General features: G+C 38.6%; 1 protein-coding gene across 2 annotated transcripts; it reads left to right on the top strand.

The window, feature by feature from the left end:
- The first annotated feature begins 553 nt into the window (after positions 1 to 553).
- Positions 554 to 14,582, top strand: LOC122641918 (B2 protein-like). Of its 2 annotated transcripts, none has more exons than XM_043835253.1 (6): positions 554 to 652; positions 801 to 1,401; positions 1,947 to 2,047; positions 3,371 to 3,454; positions 3,542 to 3,652; positions 14,310 to 14,582. In XM_043835253.1, the coding sequence occupies exons 2-6, from the start codon at positions 810 to 812 to the stop codon at positions 14,352 to 14,354; spliced, it is 933 nt and encodes a 310-aa protein (XP_043691188.1). In that variant the 5' UTR covers positions 554 to 652; positions 801 to 809; the 3' UTR covers positions 14,355 to 14,582. The 2 variants fall into 2 exon arrangements, with proteins under 2 accessions (XP_043691188.1, XP_043691187.1); XM_043835252.1 differs by having other exon boundaries at positions 589 to 652; positions 795 to 1,401.
- Positions 14,583 to 16,090: the final 1,508 nt, after the last annotated feature.

Genomic DNA, 16,090 nt, shown 5'->3' with positions numbered 1-16,090 from the left:
CAGCGACAAATATCACGGGCCTTTAACCCAACAAAACGACAAAATTTAATGAGTGATTTGTCAAAGTTAAAGCCGTGATTCCTTCTATCACAAAATGCCATAAAACGAAGGCATCATGGGCCCCACCCTGGGGTCCACCATTTCTATTTACATATCAAGTGCCGTTATAAATATCAAATGCCAAAGCCAGTCAGGAAATGGCACAAAATTTACAGATGGAGAGATCTCCACCGTAGAATTGAGATCATCTTGTTGATCTCCCAATTGTATTGCGACACAGGAAATGAGTAGTCTGTGTCTGTCGGTGATTCAGTACTACGCAGGCAGGGCATTCCTGTAAATTTTCTATATTTTACAGGGTTGTTTTGTAATCGCAACGTGCATATATATAAATAAGAAGATCTCACCAGTCACGATGTCTCAGTGTTTCACACTCTCACAGCATTTCTCTTCTTCGTGTCACCCATCATAAGCCTTTAAAAACCGGGTTTTTTTATTTTTCCCAGTCTCCATTGGCGTTCCCTTCGCCATCGTTCGACTTCTATACTTTGGTTTTCCTGTTTCGCTTGATCTTCTTTCCTCTGGAGATTTGTCATTCCGGCGCCTTTCCTATACCATCTACGCTGAGTCAGAGTTCATACCGGCTTGTTAGGTAAGTGAAAAACCCTTCTTCGATTTGTTGTTTTTAGTTGTTTTTCGGTTCCAAATCTCGTCTTGGAATAGTGCCTGCAACTATTTTTAATCTTATTTCTTCGAAAATTTTCTCTTTCTGAGATACTCGATGCTTGTTTTGCTTGAAGAAAGCTTCTATGATGGATAGTCAGAGAAGCTTTTGGCAACTGGGAGATGAACTACGGGGACAGTCTGCTTCTTCTTCGGAGGATCAGAAATGGTTGATGGCTGCATCGAAGTTGGCTGAACAGACTAGATCCAAAGGCTTAAGAATGAACAACCTCGATCCCACTAAGACCACCATGGAAATGAAACCAACAGAGAAAATTGGGTTTCAGGAAGATAACAAGTTTGAGAGCCTTAATTTCGGCATGTTGAGTTTGGATTCTAAGCTGAATGAGCCTGTCAACAAGGGTGGTTATTTGAGTGGCTTATATAATGCGAAGGTTCTATTTCAGAAAGGCACTGGAAACGTTAATGTGGTTGTCGGAGGTAATATGTCTGGCACTAATGGCAGCCTTACTAAGGTAGCAAACAACATCAACAAGAACAACAACAATAACAACAGTAATAATAGCAGCAGCATCAACAATAGTATCAATGCTGTTGACAAAAGGTTTAAGACATTGCCTTCAGCGGAGACACTTCCAAGAGATGAGGTGCTTGGTGGTTACATTTTTGTGTGTAACAACGACACAATGGAGGAAGACCTGAAACGACAGCTTTTCGGTATGTTACCACATTTTTCATGTTGTATTTCACTAGTAAAATATTTCTCTTACTCGTTATTATTAGGGTTTAGGGTTTAGGGTTTAAACACAAGGTTGCTTAAAGCAATACACCCTGCATATTTAATTTGGAATAAACAGGTTACTGCCTCCAGCTAGTATTTATAGGAAAGATTAGGGTTTTAGGTTATATGGGTTTTATCCAGTGGGGCCCACCACATCCTGATTTTTTATTCAAGTAGACTTATATTAGAACATATATTAGGTTATAGAATATACCCAACAGTTATGAAGTACCATTTGGCTAGAGTTGGATTTTCTAGTTATTTCTTGAAGTCTAGGAGTGGTAAACTGCAGTTCTTTGGCCTAATAACAAGGTTCCTGAACAACTCGAATATACACCGTTTAACTGTATAAGCTGTTGGGGGCAATGGCTCTAAATGCTATATTCTGTAGCTACTGCTGAGGTTTAGGTGATTTAATGGTAAAACCTTGACATCTGTACCCTTAAAAATTATTTGAGTTGTGTGACTTTTCGTTATGCAGGTTTGCCATCCAGATACCGGGATTCTGTTCGGGCCATAACACCGGGTTTGCCTTTGTTCCTGTACAATTATGCTACTCACCAGCTACATGGGATATTTGAGGTACTAATATTTGTGAATTTTCTAGAACATGGGATGTTCATTCTTCCATTTTCAGGTGCAAATGAATGAAGGCATTTTCTGCTACAAATGGAAGACCTTTCCATTTTTGGTTTTGCTCTTTTATGGGTTCTTTGTCACATTGTCTAGTAGATGTGTCCATAATATTTTGAGTTATTTCTGAACTAGGTGGATGGCATAAATAAGTTTAGGCAAGCTATTACAGCAGATAAGACAATGGAAAGATGTCTTCTAATTTAGGAAAAAATATTCTCTGTGAAAAGAATGGTCTTGTTCTCCTTGCTCTTGGTTATTGGAAATGATTTTCTGTCTTGACCTTCCTTGAGGACCCTCATTAATCTATGGGAAAGCTACCATGTTATCCCTACCAGATTTGAAAAAGGATTTATCAAACCTCTCTAATTCAAAATAGTTAAGTAGGATTCTAATGAGAAGTGTAATAATCACCTAAGGCTTGCCAATCTAACCCTTGTGTTGATAAGGTGTCAAATAATTTTTAAAATTCTATTATCTCACTTTCTATATCCAAAGTACTTAATAAACCCACATTATTTACCTTAGAAGAAATGAGTTGAAAATTTCTGATTGGATAATTCATATCCAGCAATATGGCTGCTAAAAATGGAAGCTGTAGGTGATTATTCTATCATTCTAAAGTCATATCTAATAATTTTTTAATTGGGCAGGTTTAATCAATTATTTTTGAGTTAGAGAGACCCCTATTTTCTCTTAATGTATTCTTATTTATGATGAATAAATTTCTGAGTGGAAAACTTGGGGGGTGTCAATTAAATGATAGTTCTGCATTGTGTAAACTTTTGACTGTAAAACTTATTTCTCCTGTCTAGATAGCTAAGCTTATTATGGGGCAGAGAAGTAGGTGATTGATTTGAGGGAGAATATTTAAAACAGCCACAGACATGGTGCTATTGAGACCTGAACTTGCAATCTGAGTAATGTAACGGTTGTTAGTACCTGCCCATTTTCTTATGGGTGTAAAAGGGTGTACCCAGTGCACGAGTCTCCTGCCACTGCAGGGTCTGGGGAGGGTCATGGCTTTTTCCTGACTTGAACCCGTAACCACTAGTTTGCAATGCAGAAACCTTACTGTTATCCATTTTCTTATGATCTTAGTTAATGAATAACTTCCATTTATAGTTCCCTCCGTCTCATTGGTGTTCATTTTGTGCGGTTGTTGGGTTGGGGCTGTTGTTGTTGCAGACTATATCTTGCTTGTGGCTACTGCTTTATGTTTGTTGATAAAGATCGTAAGCCATTTCCTTATTTTGTCACTTTTTTCTACAGGCTGCCAGTTTTGGGGCAACAAACATTGACCCAACAGCATGGGAAGACAAGAAATGTAAAGGTGAATCAAGATTTCCTGCACAGGTAAGTGTAATGGAGGTTGATATATACTTTCCTCTGTTAATATGTAAGCAGGAATTGTTCACTTTTCATATTGGCAAAAATTGTTAGGTGCGGATCCGTGTAAGGAAACTCTGCAAGGCGCTCGAAGAAGATGCTTTCAGGCCTGTTCTGCATCATTATGATGGTCCTAAATTTCGTCTTGAGCTCTCCATACCAGAGGTATTATAAAACCCTAGACCGTATGAATTATTAAAATCTGTTAGCCTATATTTGTTTGTAGTATGGCTGCATGCATTTGGGGCCCGAAAGGGGGTGGTGGGCTTTATGTTGTAGCCGTGTTTTTGACACTGGTACACTTGTTAGTGATCTGTTGTAAATTCGAATCACATATGTGCTTCTTCTTTTATTTTTCATTCCAATATCACATGCACTTTCTACTTCTACAGGTATAATTTTGAATATTTGAAACTAGATAAATCTGTAAGAATATAAGATACAGAAAATCTTATGATAACATATGTGGAATGGTTTGGTGAATATTTCATTTGTTAGGGATATAACTTGTTCTCTGTTGGTTATTTTAATTGTAGTTTCAGCTAGTATGTATTCTGCTAATAAGGGAATGAAAAGATGATGTGCCTACTTGTGCCTCCTTATAACTTTATTTGCAAATGGGTTTGTGTGGTATACCTACTTACTTTCCCTTCTATCTTCGTTAATGTGAGAATTCAGATTTCTGACTTAGATTCAACTCAATGTCCTAGTTGAATTTCTTCCTAGCATGTTGACTTATGTTTAACAAGGCTTTGCTAAGTCTATGGCTTGACTCAAGTGTTACCAGTGACTCAAGCCTACTCTTGCAGTTGCACTTAAAAAAAGAAAAAATAGTCCCTTCGAGGTAGCTTAAAACCTAAAACCCTCAAAAGATTTTATTAGGATTTGTTAGCTATTTTGTTTGTGTGTGTTTTGTGGGTGGGGGTAAAGGATGTTAAACTAGGCCCATTTGGTCCATTAAGGTTTGTAGACCTTGAATTTTGTAATCCCCCGGCAATGTTCACATCCGGACATGGATCAACAAAGTTCTTTCTCTGAAAGGGCTAGACCCCTAAGCAAACCCAATCATGAATTCGATAAGGTTCGGATGAGTGTTTTTAAGTGTAAAATACTCAATGTTAGCCAGGGGTGCGAGAAGGCTGTCGGGAGTTCCCCTGATACCTAATTAGGGTTTATGTTTGTTCATAAATTTAAAATAATTTTTGACCAAATCTTGAACCAAACATTGCACCATTGGATAGTGCTCAGAAAAACGATTCCGACAGTATATTACTCGTCAATTTCCGGTACCCGGGTGTAAAGTTATTCCACAAACAAGAAAACACGCATTTGTAGGCCGATTTGGAGCTGATCCGGGCCCACCACACCATAAGAGCCGAATGTTCTTTATGGAGAGGGTGAGTCATTCGATGACTCACCCCTCCCTCCTTTCCTCTTTTGTGAGAGATTCTCTCTCTTCCTTTTTCTCTCCTTTTTTTTGTCTCTCTTTTTTTTTCTTTTTCGTTTCTGTTTACTTTTTCTCTCTTCTCCTCTCTTCACCACTCATCAAATCTCTTCATCCATTTATCTAATATCTTCTACTCACCAAATCTATTCACCATAGTTGTCACGGTGTCTAGGCGACTCAAGGCGTTGGAGAGGGGTAAAAGTCAAGGCGACACCAATTAGGCGGCCAAGATGCCCGCCTAGGCGTCCAATGCGTCCACTTATCAAATATCACCTCCCCTTATCAAAGATCTTCTCTTCCCTTATCTTCTTTTCTTCTTTTATCTTCTCACCTCCTTTCTTCTCTCGTCTTTTCTTGTGTAGGAGAGAGGAGTTATTTTCAACATGGGGAATTAACTCCTCCCTATCCTCTCTCTCCTAAAATATCCTCTTCTTTCCCCACCTCCTCAATTCACCTATAAATAGGGGGGGTCTCTGCTCTCTCATATCCTATTTTCCTTTGAGAATTTCATTTCTCCAAAAAAAGTAGAGTTCTTGGCCGAACCGTTGAGAGACCTCTCTCTTGCTTGCAATCACCGTTGGCCGAACCCTAGGAGAGAGATTGTTCTCTCTCTTTTGCTTTGTGTAGCACTTCTTAGCCGAAGCTTTGCCCGAGTTCCGCTGCCAAAAGTCCAGTTGATAAGCCGGAGTTCTGTTTACATCGACAAATTTTGTAAAAGTGTGAAAGCATCGTTGAAATTTAGGTATTTTCACTACTTTACATTTGGCTTAATGTAATCCATTAAAGTATATGCTTTATTGTAAATCTTAGTGTTGTTTAAGTTGTTTTGCATATGCATATTCATTCTAAATATTATTCATAAAATGATGATCCAATTGACAGACGTTTGGCCTTGCCTACCCTCAGTTGTTGATCTTTTTTTAGATTTCTCTGTATCGTGGGTATACACTGATTTGTCGATGATCCGACTGTCGGACGTTGGCTATGCCTACTCTCAGTTGTTGATCTCTTTTTTTTTTTTTACTAAGTTTTAGTAATGTGTGTGTGTGCGTTATTTTCACTAATGATCTGATTTACGGCATACGGCTACACCTATCCTCAATTAATTACTTTTCGCAATTTTTTCATGATGTATGCATGTGTGGTTTCACTAATGATTCAACCAAGAGAAATAGGCTCACCCTATCATCGGTCACCATTTGCTTTTTTGGGATTTTAAAATTTTGGTCCTTACGCCGTCACGTTTTCCTTAAAAGAAAACTTGTTAATCCTTACATAGTCGCTGTATCATTTTTCTTAAAAATATGTTCACCCCATTTTGTTGGGTTCGGAACGTAACTACATACATTAATGGTTTTTAATCATGTTTTAATATCAAAGGTGATAATTGAATATGATTTTATTCACATGAAATATCAATTTTGCCTTCCAGGGGCATTTTGGTTAATATGGTTTTTTTGTGCCAAATTTCATTTTAGACATCAGGAATGTCTCCCACATGATATTAATGTGTTTTGTAATGTTTTTTTATTTATTTAAGGTGATGCTTAAATATGATTTTTAAAGCATTTCATGCATTTATGCCCACTAGGGGGTGTGTGTGTAATTATTTTAATTTTGTGCTAGATTGCATTTTTGACATTAGGAATGTCTCATATATGATATTAATGATTTTAATCATGTTTTAAAATCATTAGTTTATTCAAATAGTAGTTTGGAACTACATTTGACTTGATCCATTTCAAATGGATACGTAGGCAACTCGTTTAAATCGAGTGTGGTCTCTGATCTCATGATCTCTTATCTTTTTTTTTTTTTTTGGATGAATAAAAATTTAAATTACGAAGAAAGGAGAATGAATATTCAAGCCCAAGGGCAAACAACCGAAGCTAAAGGCTAGCTAGGGCGTAAAATGGAAAGAGGAAGGCCCCAGGAGACAACAATGAGCCTGTTCCTAGGGGTATCCTTTACATCAGAAAGGGGGAGGGAACTGACTTTAGATGAAACATAAAAAAAGATGGCATTCCAAATCTTGTCGAAAGAGCGGGAGTTGGACATCCATCTTCTAAGGTTGTGCTCCATCCAAATGTGGGAGATAGCGGCACAAAAGGCAATCTTGCCAACCGAATCATAAATCGAGTTTCCTCCGAACGTCATGTCAATCCAAATCCATTCCCTGTTAAGAGAAAGAGGGGTACAGCGGCTTGGCCAACAATTCCAAAGAACACGGGTCCAGATGGAGGAAGCAAAGGGGCAAGAGAATAACAGATGATCTGCATCTTGAATTCCATTCCAACAAAGGCAGCAGTTGGGGGAGACCTGCATCTGGCGATGAATAAGGAAAGCCTGAGTGGGGAGGCAGTTTGCAAGGGCACGCCAAGCGGTGAGACTATGGCGAGGAATGTGCCCTTTAAACCAGACTACTTTGTGCCAAGGATTGGGGGTCCCTATATGTCTAACCATATCCCAAGCGTAGTGGGAACTGAATCTGCCGGAGGGGGAAGGGAGCCACAAGGTGGTGTCATCTCTACCTCGGTGGCCAGGGGGGATAGGGGGAGGGAGCTCCAAACGTCTGCAAGGGGAGGGGGGAGAGAGGGGGAGACCAGGAACCTCTCTTATCTTATGTTCTCTTATTATGCTAGATTGCATTTGTGACATTAGGAATGTCTTACATACATGTTTAATATCAATGGTTATATTTAAATGACTTTTCATACATTTATGTATTTATGCATATCAGGGGGCATTTTGGAAATTTACCATATTGTGTTTGTTTGCATATATTTAGTTTCTTATGCTGCATAGTATGTCAATCATAAGTTAATTTTGCATATTTTGAGAGAACCTAAGCATCTATCATGAAAGACCGACTCCTCCGAGCGGAGTGGGGTGCGTAAAACCTTCCCATCTCGGTAAACTGACCTCTTACCCATTCTCTTGCTAGATCATATGGAAATGAGTCTGAATTTACAATCTTATGCTAGTTCAAACTTGTCCTTCTGAGTCTGAACAAGTGGAAAAGATTTTGGCAAATCTTTATGGAGAGTATAATGAGCGTCTCTATTGTCAACCTATCATGACTTTCGAGACGTTTATACTCACAGGAAAGCGTGTTGAGGATAACTTGCTTAAGAGAGCACAAGGTCAGAATGCTACTTATGCTTACTCTGCAATACCCTCAGGGAGGAATCTGAGAGTCGGCAAAGGGAAGGGTCCAGAAGTAAATATGAAGGGCCCATTATAGGTACAAACGCTGAGCGGCCACGGGATATCGGATCGCCTTTCGCGGGATTGCTTGTGGGGAGACTCACCGGTGAGTTGGTATCCCTCTTCTTTCTAGTGACTCAATATTTGGTTATTGGGTTGTGGTTTTCTAAACCGGTGATAAGGAAAATGTATATGCATAATAAAAATGAACGAAGTCGCTACCTAGGTTGTGAAGGGCCTAGAACCCTGAAGATGTAGCCCAAATCTTGGTTAAAAGATAAGGCTACGATTGATTCCATATGATCTTGCCAGAGAATGGGTAAGAGGTTAGGTTATGGAGATGGGAAGGTTTTATGCACCCCACTCCGCTCGGAGGAGCCGGTCCTTCGTGTTAGATGCTTGGGTTCTCTCAAAATATACAAAGTTAATTTATGATTGACATACTATGCATCATAAGAAACTTAATATATGCAAACCAACATAAGATGGTAAATTACCAAAATGCCCCCTGATAGGCATAAATACAGAAATGTATGAAAAGTTATATTTAAATATCACCATTGATATTAAACATGACTAAGCATATTAAAAACATGTATGCAAGACATTCCTAATGTCAAAAATACAATCTAGCATAATAAGGGAACATAAGAGATCATGAGATCAGAGCCCGCACTCGATTTAAAAGAGTTGCCTACGTAGCCCTTTGAGAGGGATCAGGTCAAACGTGGTTCCAAAATATTGTTTGAATAAAACCAATGATTTTAAAACATGATTAAAATCATTAATATTATATATGAAACATTCCTAGTGTCAAAAATGCAATCTAGCACAAAATGGAAATAATTTCATATACACCCCGGTGGGCATAAATGCCTGAAATGCATTAAAAATCATATTTAAGTATCACCTTGGATAAAAAAAACATGACAGTGCATTAAAATCATGTGGAAGACATTCTTGATGTCTAAAATGAAATTGGATACAAAAAAGTCATATTTACTAAAATGCCCATGGAAGGCAAAATTGATATTTTATATGAATTAAATCATATTTAATTATCAACTTTGATTTTAAAACATGATTAAAAATCATTAATGCATGTAGTTACGTTCCGAGCCTGATAAAATGGGTTGAACGTATTTTTAAGAAAAAGGATACCGTGACTATGCAGCATAGTCCGAGATCTCGCCCGATCTCGCCGAGATTCTCGGTTTTTTGTAATACTGAGTCGAGATGGCATCCGAAACTGAAAAGTGTAATATCTCGGCGAGATCTCGGATCTCGGTTTCGACCCATTATTTTAACCCACCTACCACTTAAATACCTTACCTAATTGGACAAAACTCGACATATCTCGGCGAGATCTCGGGCCTAGATCTCGGGTTGACCCAAAGTTCAGGCTTCGAGTTGGAAAAAAAAAAAAAATGCACCAACTCGTCTCGGTTTTTCCAAGAGTCGAGTTGGTCCCAAGACCCGAGTTTTAGTACCTTGCAACAAGTTTTCTTTTAAGGAAAACGTGATGGCATATGGGCCGAAAAGGTAAAATCCCGAGAAAGCAAATGATGGCCGATGATAGGGTGACCCTGTTTCTGTCGGTCGAATCATTAGTGAAACCACACACGCACACATCACAAAAAACTACGGAAAGTAATTAATGATTGAGGATAGGTGTAGCCCTACGCTGTCAATCAGATTGTTAGTGAAAATAACGCGCACACGCACATCACTGAACTTTGAAATAAAATAGAGATCAACAACTGAGAGTAGGTATGGCCAAACGTCCAACAGTCGGATCATCAATAAAAACAACGTATACCCACGATACAGAGAAATCCGGAAAAAGATCAACAACTGAGGGTAGGCAAGGCCAAACGTCCTTCAGTCGGATCATCATTTTATGTATATTATTTAGAATGAATATGCATATGCAAAACAACTAAACAACACTAATATTTACACTAAAGCATGTACTTCAATGGATTACATTAAGCCAAATGTAAAGTAGTGAAAATACCTAAATTTTGACGGTGCTTCCGCACTATTACGGAATTCGTTGGTGAGATGCATACAGTACTCCGGCTTATCAACTGGACTTTTGGCGGCGGAACTCGGATAGAGTTTCAGCTAAGAAGTGCTACACAAAGAAAAAGAGAGAACAATTTCTCTCATAGGGTTCGGCCAAGAGGTTTGGGAGAGCTCTACTTTTTTTTAGAGAAAATGAAATTCTCAAAGGAAAATAGGATATGAGAGAGGATAGACCTCCCCCTACCTATTTATAGGTGAATTGAGGAGGTGGGAGAAGAAGAGGATATTTTAGGAGAGAGAGGATAAGGGGAGGAGTTAATTCCCCATTTGGGAAATACCTCATCTCTCCTACCCAAGAAAAGACAAGAAAGAAGAAGGGAGGTGGGAAGATAAAAGAAGACGAGGGAAGAGAAGATCTTTGATAAGGGGAAGGGATATTTGATAAGTGGTTGAAGAGATTTGGTAAGTGGGTGAATAGATTTGGTGAGTAGAAAGATATTAGATAAATGGGTGAAGAGCTTTGGTAAAAGGGGTGAAGAGATTTGATGGAGAAGAGATATTAGATAAATGGGTGAAGAGATTTGGTGGATGGTGAAGAGATTTGATGAGTGGTGAAGAGAGAAAAGAAAAGAGAGAAAAGGAAAAGGAAAAAAAAAAAAAAAGAAAAAAAGGAAGAGAGAGAAAAGAGGAAAGATATCTCTCACATAAAAGGAGGGAGGGATGAGTCATCGGATGACTCACCCTCTCCACAAAGAGCATTCCGCTCTTATGATGTAGTGGGCCCGGATCAGATCAGAAATGCGTGTTTTCCTATTAATTCACCCTCTCCATAAAGAACATTCAGCTCTTATGGTGTGGTGGGCCTTGATCTGCTTGGAAATGCGTGTTTTCCTGTTTTTGGAATAACCTTATGCCCAGGTACCAGAAATTGACGAGTAATATACCGTCGGAATTGTTTTTTTGAGCACTATCCAATGGTCCAAGATTTGGTCAAAAAATATTTTAATTTTAAGAACAAACATAAGCCCTAATTTCGTATCGGGGAAACTCCCGACAGCTTGTGATTAATGCTCTTGCACCCCTGGCTAGCATTGAGTATTTTACACTTTAAAACACTCGTCTGAATCTTATCGGATTCATGGTGGGGTTTGGTTTGGGGTCTAGCTCTTCCAGAGAAAGAACTTCGTCGATCCATGTCCTGATGAGAACATTGTCGGGGGATGACAAATTTCAGGGTCTACAAGGTGGCTTAAAAAATGTGTCACCCAATGCAAATGAACTGAGGCTGTATGATGACAACACTATGGCTGCCGCTTTTGTATGCATATACCTGCAAGTAATGTTCATTGGTTTGGTTGTTGTGCGGCTGAGCCAAAGAAAAGGAAAAAAAGTGAAGATAATGACAGAAGTACTAATATTGTGCCACTAGAGAAATATTTCTCAAGAAATAAGTTTTCCTTGGTTGTCTCAAGAAAAGCATAAACTTTCCATGGCAGCCGGTCTTTATTTTGTTCTCAAGATTCTCTGATTGTCCCCTTCAATGTTCTCTTTCCTTGAATTTTTAGCAAAACTTGGGAGGTAGGATAGTGAGGACTTGGTTTCTCAATAATTTAATGAACCAGTTTCTCCTCACCTATGGTGAAGAGAGAATATCCTCACCATGGAGATTAGACCCTTTGAGTAGCATGGAGAGAGGTATTTTAGACCTTGTACAATAGGGGGTGCAAGTTAATCACAGGGTCGCATTACCAGTGGTGAAGGAATTCTTCCTTATCCATGGGTTAAGGCAAACCTAACCCAAAATTTAACTACTTGCTCACTTCCATTTCGCAAGGCAACCAACTTTGCTTTGGGAGGAAGTTTCAACATTTTCTTTCCTCACCTTCTGGAAAGAGGCCAAATGCAATACTACTTGTTTGATTGATGTAGATCACAGGTCCATGTGTAGCCGTAGGAACAAGGCCCCAAAACCAGCCCAATATCGTTGTGGGAGACAGTCTGGGTTTGCTGATGTGCTAGGTTTTTGGTGGTTTGATGTTTCATCATATAGAATTTAGAAAAAAAAAAATTACTGTTTGCATGAATAGTACCCGAGTTACTGTTCACGGATGTGGGGCCACAGATGGATAACTTGCATGAAGGTTTTGTTGGAATATTTGTTATTTGTGGTAGATGACTCTTAGAAGATCTTGTGGGATCTAGTATAGCTTGCATGGAGGAGAATTGAAGTTGTTGTTGAGATCTTTTAAATTAGGGAGAGAGTTCTCTGTGGGAGAGCGCAGGAGCCACACGCACGCGGCAGCCAATGAGAGCCCGTGCGCTTGCATCTCGAGGGCTGGAAATTCTGCCTTTCATGGGGGGTAGGGCAGGGCGGGGCAGGGTCATTTCCCCCCCCCCCCCCCAGAGTACATTTTCCCTTTAATTTATTATGTACTTTCTATTTTTATTACAATCTATTTACTTGTAATTAATAGATAGAAAGTTTTTAATTTCAGTTTTAGAAATTAGGAGTATCTATTTTTTTTTTTTCCCTAGTCCAGCAAGTAGAGTTTTTTTTCTATTTTGTAATGCAACTTTATTTTTGTCACTTTCCAATAGCCATAATAGGGTAGTTACTATTTTCTTGTAATAGTTTTATTCATTATAAATAAAAGAAGGGCTGTATTCAGCCAGACACCAATGATGAGATTAAAAACAGAGAGATTGGCAACCATGTAGCTGTGAGAGACAAGTACGATGAGAGACTCATCACTATCCCCATTCTTCTATCTATCTATCTTTTTTACTTTTTATTTTCTTTTACTTTCCAATCAATCTGTATGTTTGGGAAAACAAAAGAAACGAAGAAAAGATAAGAAGAGAAATAGTAAGGGATATGTTCAAGTCTCCCACTTGAACTGCAGAGCAGGCTTCCCACCTAACTCCAACCTAGTCTCCCACTAGGGTTCTACATCTCACAGATCTGCATCTCACAGTGCAACAACATAAGTCATTCCTTTGTAGTTGAATATAGTCTTTCTTTTTTTTCATAATGAATAAAATCATTGCAAGAAAATAGTAACTTCTTATTACTATTGGTAAGTTACGAAAATAAAGTTGCATTTCAAAATAGAAAGTCTCAAGAATAGTTACTTGCTGGATAAGGAAAACAAAAATAGAAACTCCTATTTTTTAAATCTGAAATTAGAAACTACTTAACTAGTAGTCACAAGTAAATAGAAGGTAATCAAAATTGAACGTAAATAATAATCTAAAAGATCTTTACAGCAGCTTTCATTCGCCTCCACGCAAGCTGTACCTAGGTCTCCCAAGATCTTCAAACAAAACCTCCATATGGACCCCCACACACCATTGTTCACATGAGCAGTAACGTGGGTACTGTTCACGTGAACAGTAGTTTTTTTGGAATTCTATGTGACTTTCCATCGAACCAATAAAAACCTGCTACATCAGCAAACCAGGTTGTTTTCATCAGCAGTTGAATCCAATGACGATACTGGGCTTGTTTTGGGGCCCTCTTGTTCCTGCGGCTACACATGGACCTGTGATCTACATCCTTGACATGCGCACTTTTGGGTACTTGGTTTTTTTCTTTTGAATGGATTCATGTCACCCTAGCTTCTTTGATTTTATCTTTGGTGCTGTAATTCTTATCCTAACCCAATTTGAAGGATAGTTACATTGGTATTTGCCCTTCGTTGGAGCTAAGGGTGTCAATCGGTTTGGTCTCTCATTAACTAAGTAGTACTAACCTAATTCTTGCTTGGAGTATCTGATTACGTTACTGGACAACTGATTTAATGGAAAATTTTGAGCCTCTATCTCTACAACCATTGGATTCGTTTACATTTACCTGTTAAAGCAGAAGGAAAAATAAATTTTGAAGAAAAGTAAAAACCCTCGAACATTCATTACGCTTTGAAAACATTGTACAATAAATCAGTAACTTTGGATGTCTAGCAAGAAGAAATTTCTTTTTTCTCTTATAATTCCTTTTCTAGTCAATTATTGTATGAGGCCCTACACTTTCAATATTAGTTCTATGTTGCCATGAGCTTCAGTAGTTCTATATGTTACCTTTGTTATGCCATGGTTGCCCAAGCACTGACCTTCAGGACTCCTTGCTGAATATATTTTCAGACCTTGGCATTGCTAGACTTATGTGAACAAGGAGGAAGTGAGTGATGTGCTGATCACATCAGCTGTAGCATCTGAAACTTGTTTGAAGGCCGAGGAAAAAAAATTTCTCAGGGTGCAATGAGATCCAATTGGCGTATTTTGTGAACCTCTTGATTTTCTGCAAAGGCGGAAGCTCTTGAGTTGTTTGTTCAAAGTTGGGTTTTGGTGAGGTTGCCAAATAATATATTGAGGTGTATGTTGTATTGTTGTTTTAGCATATGGCAGGATACTTACTGGTCGGGGGGGGGGGGTGCTGGAGGGTGGCAGTTTGTGTTATGTATAATGATGCATGGGATTCGGCCGGCGTCGGACCTCCGAAGTTGGAAGAGAATGGCCAAAACCCAAAATTGTGAGTGTATACAGTTATGGTATATCGGAAAAGTGTCTTGTTTTGTAGGGTTTGAAGAATCGGGATTGGATCGATGGATTTGGATCTGAATGTTCTGGCCGATCTGGCTCGTTCGATTATTGTACACGAAGGACTACAAGTATCAACAGATAAAGCTTGACAAGTTTATCTCTAGTGGCTAAGCCATCTATCAACACCCTCCAGAAGAACTTAACCGAGTGTGAAGCTTCAATTCCACACAAATATCCAAATTCTCCTTCTACACTGATGGTACATACTACCCAATTCATTTTTAATCAAAGGCTTAACAACCATTCGAGTAGTCAACATACCAAATCGAGATAGGGGGAAAATTAGAATCAATTGGAATTTTACAGATAGCCTTAGCAACTGAAGGAGGAAAATATAATTCACCAGATCAACAGTCCAACGATCTCCAAGCCCCAACTTGTTCAAATAACGAAACCTATTGGACAAATGAATACAACATCAACAACTCAGCCTTATCTGAACTAAATGGGGTTAGCTACATGGATCTTTGCCTTCCAATCAGCTCTATTGAAGGTCATACGTGATATTAGGTTTAATTAAGCTATGCATGTCTTTCCCTAGCACTTTTCCTAAGGTCATTTTAGATCTGCCTTGGGCTCTTTTAATTCATTCAATCTAAATCAAATCACACCTTGGTATTAGGGCATCCAAAGACATCCGTTGAACATGGTCATGCCACTTCAAACGATTTTTTCGTAGCTTATCATGTATCAGAGTTACTCCCAAATCAGCTCTAATATGATCATTCTTACTTTATTTCCAAGTTTTGCCACCCATCCATCTTAACATCCTCATCTCCACTATACTGAGTTTATCTATATGATGCTTCTCAATTGCCCAACATTTTACACCATATATCATTTTTTATCATATGGCTGTCCTATAAAAATTTTCTTTAAATTGTAAAGGAATATGTTGATCACACAACATTTTGGATGCACCTACCCACTTCATCCATCCTATTTTTAATTCTCTGTGAAACATCATTCTTTATATCACCTTTATTTATGATTGAGCCGAGATACCTAAAATAATCACTTTGTGTAATCTCCCTATCATCAATTTCCACCACCTCATTATCTATCCTAGTGTAACCAAAGTTGCACGCCTTACACTCTGTCTTCGTTCTACTGATTTTAAAACCTTTTGGTTCCAAAGTTGATCTCCATATATAGCTTCAACTTGACATTAATCTCTGTTTTTGTCTCATCCACGAAAACAATAGCATTAGCAAAAAGCATACACCAAAGAACCTATTAACTTGGCGTTAATCTCTGCCATTAGATAAAATGAATTTCAATAGGAATTCTAAAGTTTCTTAACCCAGGCACCCAAGGTTTAT

This window comes from Telopea speciosissima, chromosome 10 (genome assembly GCF_018873765.1).
Source record: "Telopea speciosissima isolate NSW1024214 ecotype Mountain lineage chromosome 10, Tspe_v1, whole genome shotgun sequence".
Taxonomy (NCBI): Eukaryota; Viridiplantae; Streptophyta; class Magnoliopsida; order Proteales; family Proteaceae; genus Telopea; species Telopea speciosissima.
This window is presented reverse-complemented; position numbering and strand designations above follow the sequence as displayed.

Coding starts and splice junctions, on each gene's coding strand:
- LOC122641918 (XM_043835253.1), top strand. CDS start 810: ATGATGGATAGTCAGAGAAGCTTTTGGCAACTGGGAGATGAACTACGG. Junction 1,402..1,946: donor CCTGAAACGACAGCTTTTCG/GTATGTTACCAC, acceptor TTCGTTATGCAG/GTTTGCCATCCAGATACCGG. Junction 3,455..3,541: donor AATCAAGATTTCCTGCACAG/GTAAGTGTAATG, acceptor AAAAATTGTTAG/GTGCGGATCCGTGTAAGGAA.